This window comes from Anolis sagrei, chromosome 1 (genome assembly GCF_037176765.1).
Source record: "Anolis sagrei isolate rAnoSag1 chromosome 1, rAnoSag1.mat, whole genome shotgun sequence".
NCBI lineage: Eukaryota > Metazoa > Chordata > Lepidosauria > Squamata > Dactyloidae > Anolis > Anolis sagrei.
Window position 1 is genome coordinate 129,290,201 of NC_090021.1, and position 14,713 is coordinate 129,304,913.

Here is a 14,713-nt window from a genome sequence, read left to right on the forward strand (position 1 = left end):
TAGAGTAGTGGTTCCCAACCTTTGGTTCTCCAAGTGTTTTGGACTTCAACTCCCATGATTCCTAACAGCTGTTAAGCTGGCTGGGATGTCTGGGAGTTGAAGTCCAAAATACCTGGAAGACCAAAGTTTGGGAACCACCGTTCTAGAGAGTTCTAAAACTGACTGCGCCAGCGCAGGAACTCCCATATATACACATTTCACAGGGACCACATAGAAGAAGCAATGTCGTTTTGTCTCTGTGTGATTTCTGTCATAATAAACGGGGTTTTTTAAAAATGCACAAGGAATTTGGAGTTAAATGCTGCCTGCATTTGAGAATGGGCACTGATTGATTTTCTCTGATACCTTGCTCATTTTATGCACATCTTTCCCACAGGACATCAATGGGACTCTAGCAACCTTAAGATTGATTTAATCTTCCATGATAATGACCAAAAAATGAACGGGCATAGTCATAGCAAAGGACAATTAACGATTTGTAACCCGATTAGGAAGTGTTTTTTTTAAGAAGAGTGGAAGTGCACAAACTAAAACACGTTATCGCTCGGGAAGCCTGTATTTTTACTTGGATCTCTTTTAAAGAATACTCTCTCTTTCTTCTCCAAAGCCTGCAGCATCAGAGCCAGTAACTGTAAGGAGCTCAGAGGCATCTTTTGAAAGCCTGGCGTAACTTGAACGCTGGCTGCGTTTGTGGGCCACACCTTTGATGTTATCGTTGTGACCGCCAACAGAATTAGAACTAGATCCAGGGCGAAGAATGATTTGAGAAGGCTCTCGGATGCTTTCAACCTCTTCAAAATTTTGATTTGGCCTGTTGGCTGGCGCACTGTTATTATTCAGGGTGACTGTGCTGGGGGTGCGGTTCAGATTGTAGACTTTCTGGCACGATGGCCAGTTCTCTTCAGGGCTGCTGGCTATTAAGCTGCTGTCTGAAGGGCTTTTCTTATCTTCTGAGCAAATTGACATGCGTGCTATGCTGGCATCTTGAAGGCCACTCAAGCTATGGGGTATTCCTCTTTTCCCATTGCGGGCATCATCTTCCAGCTCAATGAGATTTGCTTTTTCAAGCTGAGAGTCATCACCATCATTATGGAGGGAGTGGTTTGGAGAGCTTTCACTGGATCTTACCCCAGAATCAGAGGAATCCTTCTTGTCTAAAAGTGCATCTGTCAAGTACTCTTTTGCTTTAATCAATGTTCTAATGGGCTCTGATCCATGTTCTGGAGATTTGGGTTGCTTCTCTGTTTTCCCTTCTATTTTTCTATCTTTACCTTCCTTGAGGAGGGGAGTGTTATCCGATTCTTCTGTTCCAGATTCATCTTCATCACTTGGAAGCTTCTGATAGCGAAGAGCTACTCCCTTCAGCTTTAAATCTGCAGCCTGGAAAATGCTGGTTCTTTCTGACGATTTCTTCCCTGGAAGAAGCTTAGACCCAGACTGATCCGATTTTTCATCTTCTTCAGTAATTGGATCCAATGGAGATGCATCATTAGTAGATACGCCTGATGTACTGTAGTCTGCAACATCATTCCGCTTAATCAAGAAGGCCTTCCTTCCCTCATCTTGTTTCTGTTCAGCATCCTTTCCTTTATCTTGTTCCACATTCGACTGAAGGGAGCCTGTTGAGGTGCTCTGGCCCATATAGAAAGCTGCGGAACTGTGTGGAGAAGATCTACCACTCACAGTGCTAGAACTTGCACCCCCTTCTAACTGTGACATCTGAGCAATATACTCTCTGTATGCATCTCTATATTCTGCCTGTACCTTATCAGTAAGCTTTGAAATCTCAATACTAGAATCTTGAGAATTTAGGCTTGAGAGACTTGGAGTTCGGCGGGCTTGAGACTGTACAAAGAGAAAAGAGACACATCAGCGAAAGATTTACCGGGTTCGTATCAGCTCTTTACAAAATAAAAGGGCACTTATAAACATTATGAAGTAAAAGTTAAAGGGTTGCTGTGAGATTTCCGGGCTGTAGGACCATATTCCAAAAGCATTCTCTTCTGACGTTTCACCCACATCTATGGCAGGCATCCTCAGAGGTTGTGAGGTCTGTTGGAAACTAGGCAAGTGGGATTTATATATCTGTGGAATGACCAGGGTGGGAGAAAGAACTCTTGTCTGCTTGAGGCAAGTGTGACTGTTGCAATTGGCCACCTTAATTAGCACTGAATGGCCTTGCAGCTTCAAAGACTGGCTGCTTCCTGCCTGGGGGAATCCTTTGTTGGGAGTTGTTAGCTGGTCCTAGTTTTGTGTCAGGAATTCCTCTGTTTTTGGAGTATTCCTCTGAGGATGCCTGTCATAGATGTGGGTGAAACATCAGGAGAGAATGCTCCTGGAACATGGCCATACAGCCCGGCAAACTCCCAACAATCCAGTGATTCTGGCCATGAAAGACATCCACAATGCAAAAATGCATTTTATCTCATTCCATAGTGTTGGACAAGGAGGTTTCACTTCAGTGTAGGCAGCCCCCTACTATCCACATCATTACACATTCTTTTCTCTGTTGAAAAGAAGGGAGTAATTCCAGTAAGGAAACATATATAATGGGACATAAGGTGGTGCAAGCTCTTATTTACACCGAACAAGAAATAACATAAAATATGGTGTTTTCTCCTTTTAAATGTTGTTTGTACAATTTGCAAAACTTTAATAAAAATTTAAATTAAAAAAATATGGTGTTTCCTTTTCATATATATGATTACGATTATGATTGTGGATTACAATTGTGAATTACGTGATTTTAATAGTGAATGCAATGTTTTATATGTTTTAATGTGCATTAATTAATTCAAATTTTAACTTCAATGTATTTTAACTGTATGTTGTTCAAAGACATTGAAAGTTGCCTATATGTAAAGATGCCTTGAGTCCCCTCCAGGGTAAAGAAAAGCAGGATATAAATAGGGTAACTAAATAAAGAAATATATTAACCTACATGCTACCAATGCTACCTGAAAATGATGGCGCACACTAGTAAAAATCACTATTCTTTATACAGGGGAGATGAACTGAATGGGTTGAATTAAATATTCTGACAATGGATTACCTGCCAGCTCAGGTTACTGTGACGTGGAGGGGCTTCTTCTAGACCAATGGTGTTCAGCTCTTCAAAGCTGAAATTGAGACCATATGGAGCTTGGCCAGGTAGACCAGTAAGTTCAGTATGAGGCAATTCACTATTCAGCGCAGGACGGCGAACAAGGTCATTATGTGGAATTGCATTGGCTTGTTCACTCACTGCTCGAGAATCCTCATGAACAGCTTGGGTCTCTGCATTTCTCATTTCAAGTACCTAATATAAAAAAGTACAGCTATCATAATGTGACCAGAAATGCATGAAAATCTATTAAAAGATAAATCTGGCTGAATTTGTTAGATAAAATCTATTGGAAATGGGCCAAGAGAAAAAAAGCATAGTTAAGATTCAGAAACCTACAAATTTCAGCTTCTATGAGTCATCAGAGTATGTGTAATCCATCTATCAAATATGCAAGATTTTACATTTTTAAACACATATGTTAAGCAATTGTATTAAAGAAGAGGCAGCTTTATAATAATGCAACTGGCATAGGAACATCATTTAACCACAACCAAACCTCTTCTTTTCTGTTTTCCTGAGATGCCCTAGTATTTAATGCTTGAACATAATAGACGAGACAATTGCTCAAGCCCCAAAACCATGTAAATAAGAACACCATATAGTCTGAATACTCTAATTCAATTATTTAAAAAAATGTAAACAAGAAAATAAGAAAAACATATGGTTGTAAAGACTGTAGTCCTTTACACGCTAACAGATTCTAAACCATATTACTGACTGATTTCCAAATAGTTATGCACAAGCTCACACAACCATTGCTATCAAGCCATGTTGATTTCTGTTTGAAACTTAAAACTGTCTTACTGCGCTTCTAAAGAGATGCCAGTCACCAAAATTCATATTCATCTCTCGCTTCAGTTCATCAATGTTGCACTGTGCTAACACACGGCCATTGATATTTGCCTAAAGAAAAACAAAATGTAAAATAGGTAAGTGTTTGATGCCTGCAAAAGAGTGCTTTGAAAGATGGTACAGAAGAAAGAGGAAGAGGTGAAATCAGAGAAAGTTTTTTTTCCCCCAAGAAGATATAACTGAAATAAGATAAAGATAGTAAATGAAAGAAAGTAAAGAATATTCAAAGATAAAGAATGCAGGGAGGGAGCTACTCAATGAGACACTAGTAAACGACATTGAATGGTTCTTGAGCAGTTTGCACAGAGGGGATTGGGTGGGGCTTTATCACCAAAACCTACTTAGTTTCCGAATGGGTTCTCTGCCTAGGCAGAAAACCCACTGAGTGAGGCACAGGGACCACTATAAAGAACTGTTGCTTCAACAGTATGCCAAATGTGAGAAAAAGGAGTCAAACTGACCTGACACAAAAACATGTATCATGATAGTGGGAGGGTGGACAGGGTTGGGCTTGGGAAGTGAATGCATGCCGGAGCACCTTCTCTGCTGAGCCCTTCCAAAATTAAGAGCTTTCAACAAAGGGGGATGCAGCCATATTTAGCAAAGTCCCATATAAAGATATGAAGGCATATAGAAACAGTAAAATGGTGAGGTGTTTTTCAATTTTTTCTGTAGGACAATTTTTTATGTGAAAACTCACCTTTTTAATGGTTGCAGAGTACTGAGTTAGCATAGTCTGGTCTAATCCTTCTATCTGTTTCAGCTTCTCACAGACTGCATCAACAGTCATTGAGCTCAATGGCACTTGAGGTGCTCCTGACCCAGCACCCGGCACTGTTCCCTGCAAAAGGGAGAAGTACATACATGCAACATGTTCAGATATTCATTATACCCACTCCACATTATGCCTATATATAATTGCATGTTAGCCCTCACTGAAGGCAGTATCACCAGAAGCTGTGAATACTCCCATACAAAGGAGCTACCCTGTCCCCTGAATAAAGTATCAACTCTTTGAAATTCCCAAGATGCTCATGAACTATTAAAATCAAATGAACCAAAGAAATCTTGATCTGTTCTGCGATATACCTATTCTTCAATGACACTGCCAATTCTTTACTCAAGGCATTGGCAAATGAACAAAGCAGGAAGTCCCATTGGGATAGAACACCACAAGATGCTCAGAACATCACTGGTCACACATATCTGTCATAAGAGGTCCTGGTACATTTGGAGCATAATAAAGGAGGATGAAGTATCTGCTGAAGCAAGATGCAATATCATGCTTTTGCAAATGACCCTGGCTAACCCTGGTTAAATTCTAACATTTGCCTAGTGAATTAAGGTGCCACAACAGGGTTTCATTCCTATGTATAGATTTCCATCTTCTGTGAGTATCTACCATAGCACTAAGCACTATGTAAGAAATGTCTGTATGTTTTTAATTTGTAAATTATATATATGAGAAAAATAAATGCACGTTCAAAGCTGGTACTATAAATGTCATAGCAGGGCAGAATTTCCTGATATGGGAACATCTTTTTAATAAGATATGTTCATCTCAATTGGGGGGGGGGAGGGGTGTAATAGCACAGTTACTCAATTTGCTCATTATGGTATAACTTTTCCAGATTCAAAATCATCCCACTTCACTAAGATACTTGAACATCCCCTTTTTCTTATTTCAAAAGACTGGAAAACTCACTGACTCAAGGATAGATAATATAGATACATGATTATGACTGTAGGGATGTCACTACAGTCATAATGGCAGAAGTTACATGATTTCATCTAGAGAATTTTTTAGTCACTGCAATTCCTCAAACACAGAACTGCTTCAAGAAGCAATATTATGGGGTTTTTTTCACAGCTTTCCAATGCCTTCACCGAAAAATGGTAACAAACCATGGGCTTTACATGCAGCTATTTTCTAGGCAGACCTGACCAATACCTAATAAGGTTTATTTGAAGGTCAAATTATGGCAACAAATATGGCAAGTCCAATAAAACACGACTGAAACTGTGAGATGCAACACAGAAATAAAGCATAGCAGAAAAATTTCTGGAGAAGAGATGGCTGTTTGTGTGGGGTCCCAAAAATGTCTTCATTCAATGCCAAAGCCAGGCCCATTACTGAAAGCATTTGAAATAAAATGAAAGCAGAAAGAGTGGAGATGCCTGGTCTATTCAGATAACCTATGTATCAGGATACTACTGTAATTCTAAATTATTCTGCATTCAACACTTCAATAACAAAAAGATATAAAATCTCTCATGAAATCACAAAAGGATTTTACAATATTTTACATAAACAAGTTTTGAAACTATGTATGTAAAGGATTGGCTTCCAGACATGATAATCAAATACCAATCCTTACTATTCCCCCTCTTTCCTTCCTTTCCTTTCCTTCTTTCCATCAGTCTCTCTCTCTCATCTTGATGAACACCTCATAAGCTCAGCTAACATAACCAATAATGATAGGCATCAATGTCTATGCTGATATTATTAGTTTAGTACTGAGAATAAAGAGACAGCCTTTAATGTGATAGTAGGTGTAGTTTGCATCCCCATAAAATAGCTTTAGTGAGGCAAACCTTTTTCCCATGTGCACCAAACCAGACAGAGTTTTGTTCATATGCTGACTGTTGCTTCACAGACACAGATAATGAATATTTCTATCTTCAAATTTAATATGCACCAACAGCAACCAAGGTTGTACAATATAACCCATCTCTCTAATAATGAAGAAATGTCCTATAAAATTGAGTTTTGATTTAGAACATTTCATCTATATTTAACATATTCTGCATTCTGTACTAGGGTTTCCAAATTGTGATTACAATTGCACAGTTATCACTTTTTATCCCTATTATGTAAGTAACAGAGAGGAAAATAATAATAAACAGGGAGGAAAATAAGAAGGGCTAAAATACAACACTATGGCTGTTGGTGGATTAATTCACTAGAGCTTTTAGCATGCAACATAAGCTAGAACGGGAATTTTTTTCTCCATAGAAATTATGAGAAAAAAATAGATTGGTGTCAATAAATGAATCTCATGATAGACTCAGTTTAATCCAAAACACATCTAATAAGAAGCAGTGCCTAAACAATAAGCAATGCAAGTGCTTTTAGTGATATTTGTTATATCATATATAATATTTATACACACACATAGCTTAACTATACTAAAAATGATTTCTTCTAATTTTAATGTTTTCCAAAAATGTTGACAGAACAATTATTCTGATAAACATTTGCCATGCACAATCTAAAAAGCAGAATGTCAAAGCAACCCCGAAGGCTGGAAAAGTGCATTAGTATATAGACAGCCTGCATGATGTGCTAGTACATATGTACATTCTCTAATGATAATATATAAAAGTGAACGATTTGGAGAAAGTTGCTGTACCTGTCTAGGTCTGTTTAACCCAGTTTTACACTGCTTTAAGAAAGAACAAGAAACGACAGCTTAACATGAAACATTACAAAATGCCTATACAGAATGAACCAGTATAGTTATTTATATTTCCACTTTAGAGTGATGAAGGATCATAGCTGTTAAAAAAAGAGGTGTCACTCAATTAAAAGATGCTGGCCAGAATCCAAAGAAACGTGCAACTAGTCCTAAGCAATAAGAAGAGCATCTGTTTCTTTTTTTCTTTTCTGAAAGACAAGCTGCTGTTGAACTTTCAAAAGCAGTTTGTGATCCCGGAGCAGGTGAACTGCTGCTCAAGCAAGAGCATAATCCTACGGAATGCTTAGAAGTTCTTATGTAAAGTAATCCAACTCTTTGGATCCCAGCCACATACAGTATACAATAAAATAAAGTTCCTCAGTCCATATTTCCAAAATTTCAGTAAATTACACACTTTTGAATTGGAATAAAAATCTCACAGAAAGTTACATGTACATGAATGCCACATTTTATTTAAACTCATGGATTCCAGAATGATTCAAAGGCATATATTAAAGGTGCATCTTCAGTCACCCAATTTCATATAGTCAACACAAATTATAATCCAGCAAGTGTTCCCTTCAAATACAGCTAGGCTTCCCTTTTCCACTGACTTGATTTTCCTTCCCACCCAAGCTGCGTACACAGGTGATATTTTTTTCCACTACCATTCCTCTTTTAGTGTGATTTACCCCATTACATTGAAGAACCGTATCCAGAGGGCTCCTGGCAACAATACGAACTGCACTTATTGCACAGTTAGGCCAAAAAAATCCATTTCCACACTCAACTTCAAGATAGAAAATGTTTAATTTTTAAGGCAAAACTGATGCCTCACATTCAGAAATTGCCAGTATTATTAACAGGACCAGGCTGTAGTAAGGGTCTTTTTTCTCCCTCATGACAAAATGCTACAAGACCTTATTTAATAAAACCGATTCTATTTTACTAGTATAGCTACTTGTGCAATTTATTAAGTTGCTACAGCCAGCTAAAAGCTTCAATTATTTGTAACAGACAGAGGGGCAAGTAATGGTGACCCTTCTGCTATTTTTGATGTATAGTTCCCAGCAGCCCTACCCAGATTACTCTATGATGAGGAATGAAGAGTTATCACCTAAAAGAGCCAGCATGGTGTAATAGTTTGAATACTGGACTACACCTCTGGAGAACAAGGCTCAGCCATAGAAACTTGCCAGGTGACCTTAGGCAACTCTGATTTTCTCAGCTACAAAAGAAGGCAAAACACAAACCCTCTCAGTACAAATCTTGCCAAGAAAGTCCTGTGATAGGTCACCATAAGTCAGAAATGACTTGAAAGCACAAAACAGATCTAAAAGAATCCAGGCGGCCACAATTATCCAGCCCTACTCTAGAACAAACTTGTACAACTTGGCATTCGCTATGATTTTTGACCTAGTAATAAGTCTACTAGGACTTTCACACTAGCTGTAGTTGATGGGAGGCAATACAAAGGGAAGGGGCATTCCAGAAATATATCATATAATTATTCAAAATTTCCTTTTTTTATTAAGTTACTTGCATTTCTAGTGCAAACCCCTGGAAAGAAGTTGTGACTTAGATCTGCATGAATTGCAAGACAGTGAAGGATCAGCTGCCAATAAGTGTAAAAAGTACATTATTGTTTGGTAGTGACCTCCACTACACTGGAGGTGTGGTTGTCACCACAATAAGCGGTGAACAGCATGGAGGAGAGGGACGGAAGAAGGTTGGAATCTTTTGTCTTTTTCCTCCAATGTGTGCATGAGAGAGACAGAGACAGAGAAAGACAGGGAAAAAGACACAGAGAGACAAGAAATGCAGAGAGAACCCCCACGCCTACCCCAGTATTTAGAATATAAAGACAAAACCAAAGCCATGCAAATAAAAGCTGTTGCAGAAACAGGATAAAGCCATTAAGAGAAGGAGTGACTTCCATTTTTGCTGACCAGAGGTTCTGCTGAAGATGTGGGTACAAAGAGCTATTGTGTAAGGAATTTTAGGTTACCAATGGTAAAAGTGATTTAAAGATCCAGGATCAATGTAACATGGTAATATATATGAACAACAAGAAAAAGCAGAATACACACAATTAATATCTGGCCTTCCCACTAAAGCAGCAACCATCCATCTCCACAGCTGCCCTCTAACCAGCTTTGAACCTGGCAAACTGCAGCAGCTTTATGCAATTTAATAAGGATAAGTGTGCATTATTTGGCTAAAACATTGAACAACATCAACCACTCACATCTACTAAAGTGAACAGCTAACATCCTAAGTCCCTTTTACTAGTCAGAACAATGCTAATAAATGAAGGGAGAACATACTGTACTCTACTGAAAACATTGTACTCCACGGGCTACTGAAATGCAACAAGAGGAAGGCAAATGACACAGTACATTTTAAAGTAGAATATTAGCTCTTGTATTCATTCACAAACTATGCTTATTAGTCTTCATCTACTCTATTTGCTCATCAAGCCACTGATGCAGTGTTAGTGAACTGCAGTTATAATGAAAGCAGGCTCATTACTGTTGAAGAAGCAATGAGATGCTACGGTTCCACACCACATGACTACTCATTTACCATTGAGGGGTCTGTGGGTGAAGGAACCCACTCATCAGCATCTTCCTTGATAATATCCTAACAACAACAACAAATCATTATGATTCGCACAACACTGTTAAGCATGCAACAAAAATATGAAGGGATAATGGATGAAAAGGTTATATCCTACAAAAACATCATTTATCCTGACCTTTGAAATCACACTGTTTAATCACTCAGTTTGGAACACACTTCAAACATTCACATTCCCTCCTGCCTTCCTTGTTTCTTTTTATATTTCCAAGTCTTTGCATGGCTTCTGCATTAGCATGAAACTGTAGTTCACTGTTGCATCTGAACTAATCCAATCATAGTTGGTACAAACCATGATTAACTCACAAACCAGAGGTGAGGGAGAAAATAATGGAGCACATGAACATAGGGACATGATTCGGCACTGGAACTGAACTGAGCCTCTGTGATAATTCAGCAGACCAGACTTTCAAGGAAAAAGGCAAGAAAACCCATCAAATCGCCAAACTTTGAGGCAATTTGTGGCCCACAGGCTTTGGGTGGTCTTTTCTTGATTGAGGTCATTTTTAGAATACAGTTTAGAAACTTCTGACCAACTTTCCTCTAAAGTTATCCATTTTTCAGATCAGAATAGAATTTCAATACAGGGGGTGTTTTTCAGCATTTTCTATTTCTCTCTAAACTGACGACTCAGTGCATGTAAGTTATAATAATTACAATTTATGGAATTATGCTACTGTTAGTACATAAACAAGCATAAAGCTCAGTTTCTGTCCAGACAGAAATTAGAATTTTAACTGAACAAAATACATTTTGTTTCACATCTGAATGAAAACACCCAAATATTTAACTAGACTTCAGGCTACTACCAGGACTCAAAGGTTATTTATAAAAACCCTTTGATATAAACTTGTTACAAATGTGAAAGATGATTCATTTCCCAATCTTACCTAACTTTGTCTCAATTTTAGAGAAAGTTTCTGAGAAAAGTTCCTTACACATCTATGTACCAACATTAAACAACAGATCCATATGTGTTTTTACTCACTAATATTATAATGTACCAGTAAGTTAACATGTTCAGTTACTGTTTGAGATACTTACTAGACCACTGTTCTGTTCCCTGGACAAACTCGATTTTAGTGATGGACGTGAGGTGAGATGAGAATTGCCAGGGTAATACCTTGGCATGTAAACATATGGGGCAAAGAATGGCTATGGAAAGAAACATGTAACAAAAAGGGACCATTACAAAAATCAAAAGAAAAAACTTAATTCAACAAATACGACTTACTTGAAAATGTAAAACATAAAAGTTATTAAAAGTGTCCACTTCTTGAGACAATTTACACAGGCCTATGTTGTTTGAAACATAGGCGCAATAGATAGGTTGGTACCTACCCCACTTTGAAGTCAGTGGAAGAGTTCCAGTTTAGTTCAATGAAAGACAAACATTAGGGTAATGAAACACTTTTGTAATGAGTTACAACAACATTTACACAGTTTCACTTGAGAGCGACTAAATGATGCAGTTTAGAACTACTGCCAGAACAGCCACGCTAATGCAAGTTAGTTTAATTCCATTCCAGTAGTAAGAAAATCCTATGGGGCAAAATGTGATAGGGAGATCATGGTTTAAGGATCTAAAAAGTGAAATCCAGATCCCCAAACATTTGATTGCCCCTGCTTTTCATATATTTTTAATGTACAACAATAAGAACATGCTGATCCACTCTATATTGGTTGGTTCAATGTATGATTCATGTCCAAGCCTATACATTGGACTCTGCATGAATATTCTAGAAATAATGTAATCCATGCTTTATTAAACGAAGAAATAGTATCTTCTGTGCATAACGTAAAGTATGGGTCCTGGTCTTTCATTCATTTGCTTGCCTCCTGCAATTGTGAAATCCACAGATATTTTCTTCACAAATTTTGGATCAGGGCTGAGTGCTTGTCACACACATGTAATCAAAGGCCATCATTTTCATCCATTTTCTGCTAATGACGTGAAGTGTTTTTAACCAAGCTTTTAAAACATCTGACAAAAAATACAATCCTGTGAAAATGTAAACAGTGGCTCTATTTCTTACCCTATTATAGAATGGATGCTGAGGTCCTGTCATTCCACTATAGTAACTGCTGTGGGGTTGTGGTGATACAACATTCCCATTGAATGGCCCATTAAAGGAGTGTGTTGAAGAGCAGGCTGATGATGGCTGGCTAAATACTGATGAAGCTCTAGGAGCTGCCTCTTGTAAAGGCAATGTGGGATATGGGATTGCCCCAATATTAACTTGGTCTCTTGCAGCACGGACATCTGAAATGCAACCAAGGAACACTGTCAATAAATAACACTACAATCTGACAAATTACACAAAAGACTGCAAAAGCCCAATTTTGTAACACTTCAAGTGAAACTCTTTCAATAGTCCTTGATTATTTGTGTTTCTCACTAGAAACAGGCACATAATATCAATCCCCTTTGCAACAAAGTGGCAAACACAAAAACTTGAAGATCTGACAACAACAAAGGATTTTTTTCTCTTTTCTCAGTTCTCTACTGAAGGCTTAAGAAAAACAGAACCAAAGAACTGACTGGAAGTTCTGGAAATTGTAGTCTAAAACGTAACTTTTTAAAGAGCTGGGTGTGCAACAAAAGTAGGAAGGAATTAGGGATGTACAGAAGAATAAAACTGTAAAATGCCTCTTTGAAGGAGATGGCTTCCCAGGGAGAAAGGAAAGGGGAAAACTGATCTGCTTCTTTGGAATGTGGAGAGTTTGACCCATATACCATATTTATTTGAACCTAATGCACACTTTCTTTTTTTTTTCTTTTTTTCTTTTTTTTTTTTTTTTTTGCTAAATGACATTACCAAATCTGAGGTACACATTAGATTCAATGACAAGTTAGAATTGTGCACGTATATCTATCTGTGCCATTAAGCAAGAGATCTTGGCTGGGGAACATAGGAGGAAGAGGCTTGGTGGGAAAATTGCGGTGGCTGCAAAATGCAGGATGGGACGCTGTGTCCTTCCATCAGGCCTGGTGGGCAGCCGGCTTCCCACGAACATTTCCGCAGACATTGCCACTTTTCCTCAAGGCTGACAGAGAGGTGCATATTCTCACCAGCCTTTTTGCTGCCACTGTAGCCTAGCATTATGTTTAAGAGCAAATCTTTTTTTTTTTTTTGCAATGTTCATCTTCAACCCTGAGATGCACATTACATTTGATTGTACATTATACTCAAGTAAATATGGTATTTCCTTTTGTGTCCCTTCATACAGAAACCTGAAGAAACTCTTGCTGTCATTTCTCCTTGACTTGCCGCAAGTAGAGTAATTACACTAAATATATACCTCTCCCTCCACTCCCCTGTTCTTAAAAGAATATAAATCAGTGAAAGATTCCCTTCAGAAATAAGACAGCATTCTACATCAAGCAAATTTTATATCTGGAACAAGAAGGACAGAAATATGTTGAAGATCTGTAAATACATGGGTTTCCCCAAATGTTATTACATAGAGGAAAATGCCAGGACTTCTGCGGTGCTCTCAAGAAAGTGAAATGCTCATTTTGCCCCCCATTGAGTGCTTTTGTTTTTCACTGAGGGCCATATAAATATATCTTGAAAAAGGCTGCACTTTAATCCTATTTCATTATGGAAATGAAACGTTCAGTGAACATGAAAAAGTTGAAAATACTCTTTGTTTGATAAAAAATATGAAACTGATTTTAATTGTGAATGCAATGTTTTATGTTTTAATGTGCATTTAATTTTCATTTTCATTTTTTAACTTAAGTGAATTTTAACTGTTTGATGTCCAAAGGCATTGAAAAGTTGCCATATGTAAAACTGCCTTGAGTCCCTTTGGAGTAGAGAAAGGCGGGATACAAATAAAATAAATAAATAAATAAATAAGTAGACTAGATGAGTGTAAATTACAAAATCAAAGCAGGCCATACAGATATATTATAAATTTATTAATTTTTGTTTTAATTTTAAGTTGTCTCAGATGTAACAGGTGGCCTAAAAATAACTTTTAAAATGCATAATATCACTCCCTAGGGAAGATCACATCCATCTTCTCATTCAAATTGTATTCTAATCAGAAAATTGCAACCCTATAAGCATATATCTCCTACATTATCAGTGTTGTTAATTTTTTTATAAATCAAATACTGAAAGTTCAACAATCTAATTAGCAACAAATGAAACAAACTTCAAAAAAGTGTAGTCCTAGCAATATCATGGATTAGAAAACATGTAGGATATAGTAACATTTATAAAGAACCAGGAACTCAGCACTAGTTGCTCAAAGAATAAAACGAAACAGTGATCACGTTTGATTTGATTCTGTGTATTTCTTGTTTCCAATAACAGAAGTTTATCTTAGTTAGGTAAAAGAATTATACTAGTGGCATTGAAATAATTCCCAGTTATTTGGCAATACATTACCTGCAATAATTTCTCTGAGTTTTGGATCAAGATTTACTGTACATGGTAAAAAGGTTTTTACATCACGTGCTACAAGAACTGGAGTTCGTGAAGACAAAAACACTTCAAAGTTTCGAATATCCCCATCAATCTCAAGTAGAGGCTCTACATCTTTAGTTGTTGGAATATTCTTTGAAATCCTAAAGAAAACAAAAGAACCTTCAGGTTATTAAACATTGGTCTATAGAAGTCGCAAATATTTCTTCTAAACAACA

At 37.5% G+C, this 14,713-nt stretch overlaps 1 protein-coding gene across 7 annotated transcripts in view; it reads right to left on the minus strand.

The window, feature by feature from the left end:
* Positions 1-395: 395 nt before the first annotated feature.
* Positions 396-14,713, minus strand: part of KIDINS220 (kinase D interacting substrate 220) — a 51,734-nt gene continuing 37,416 nt past the window's right edge. Inside the window, exons 23-31 of one of the 7 annotated variants that reach the window (XM_060787952.2) lie at positions 14,460-14,638; positions 12,093-12,319; positions 11,101-11,211; positions 10,003-10,059; positions 7,372-7,404; positions 4,659-4,799; positions 3,911-4,009; positions 3,053-3,298; positions 396-1,845 (exon numbers count right to left, since the gene is read on the minus strand). In XM_060787952.2, the coding sequence (XP_060643935.2) occupies positions 577-1,845; positions 3,053-3,298; positions 3,911-4,009; positions 4,659-4,799; positions 7,372-7,404; positions 10,003-10,059; positions 11,101-11,211; positions 12,093-12,319; positions 14,460-14,638 (2,362 nt within the window). In that variant the 3' untranslated portion in view covers positions 396-576. The remainder of the gene's footprint in view (positions 1,846-3,052; positions 3,299-3,910; positions 4,010-4,658; positions 4,800-7,371; positions 7,405-10,002; positions 10,060-11,100; positions 11,212-12,092; positions 12,320-14,459; positions 14,639-14,713) is intronic. The other 6 variants (XM_067468498.1, XM_067468496.1, XM_060787934.2 and 3 more) reach the window with 6 other exon arrangements.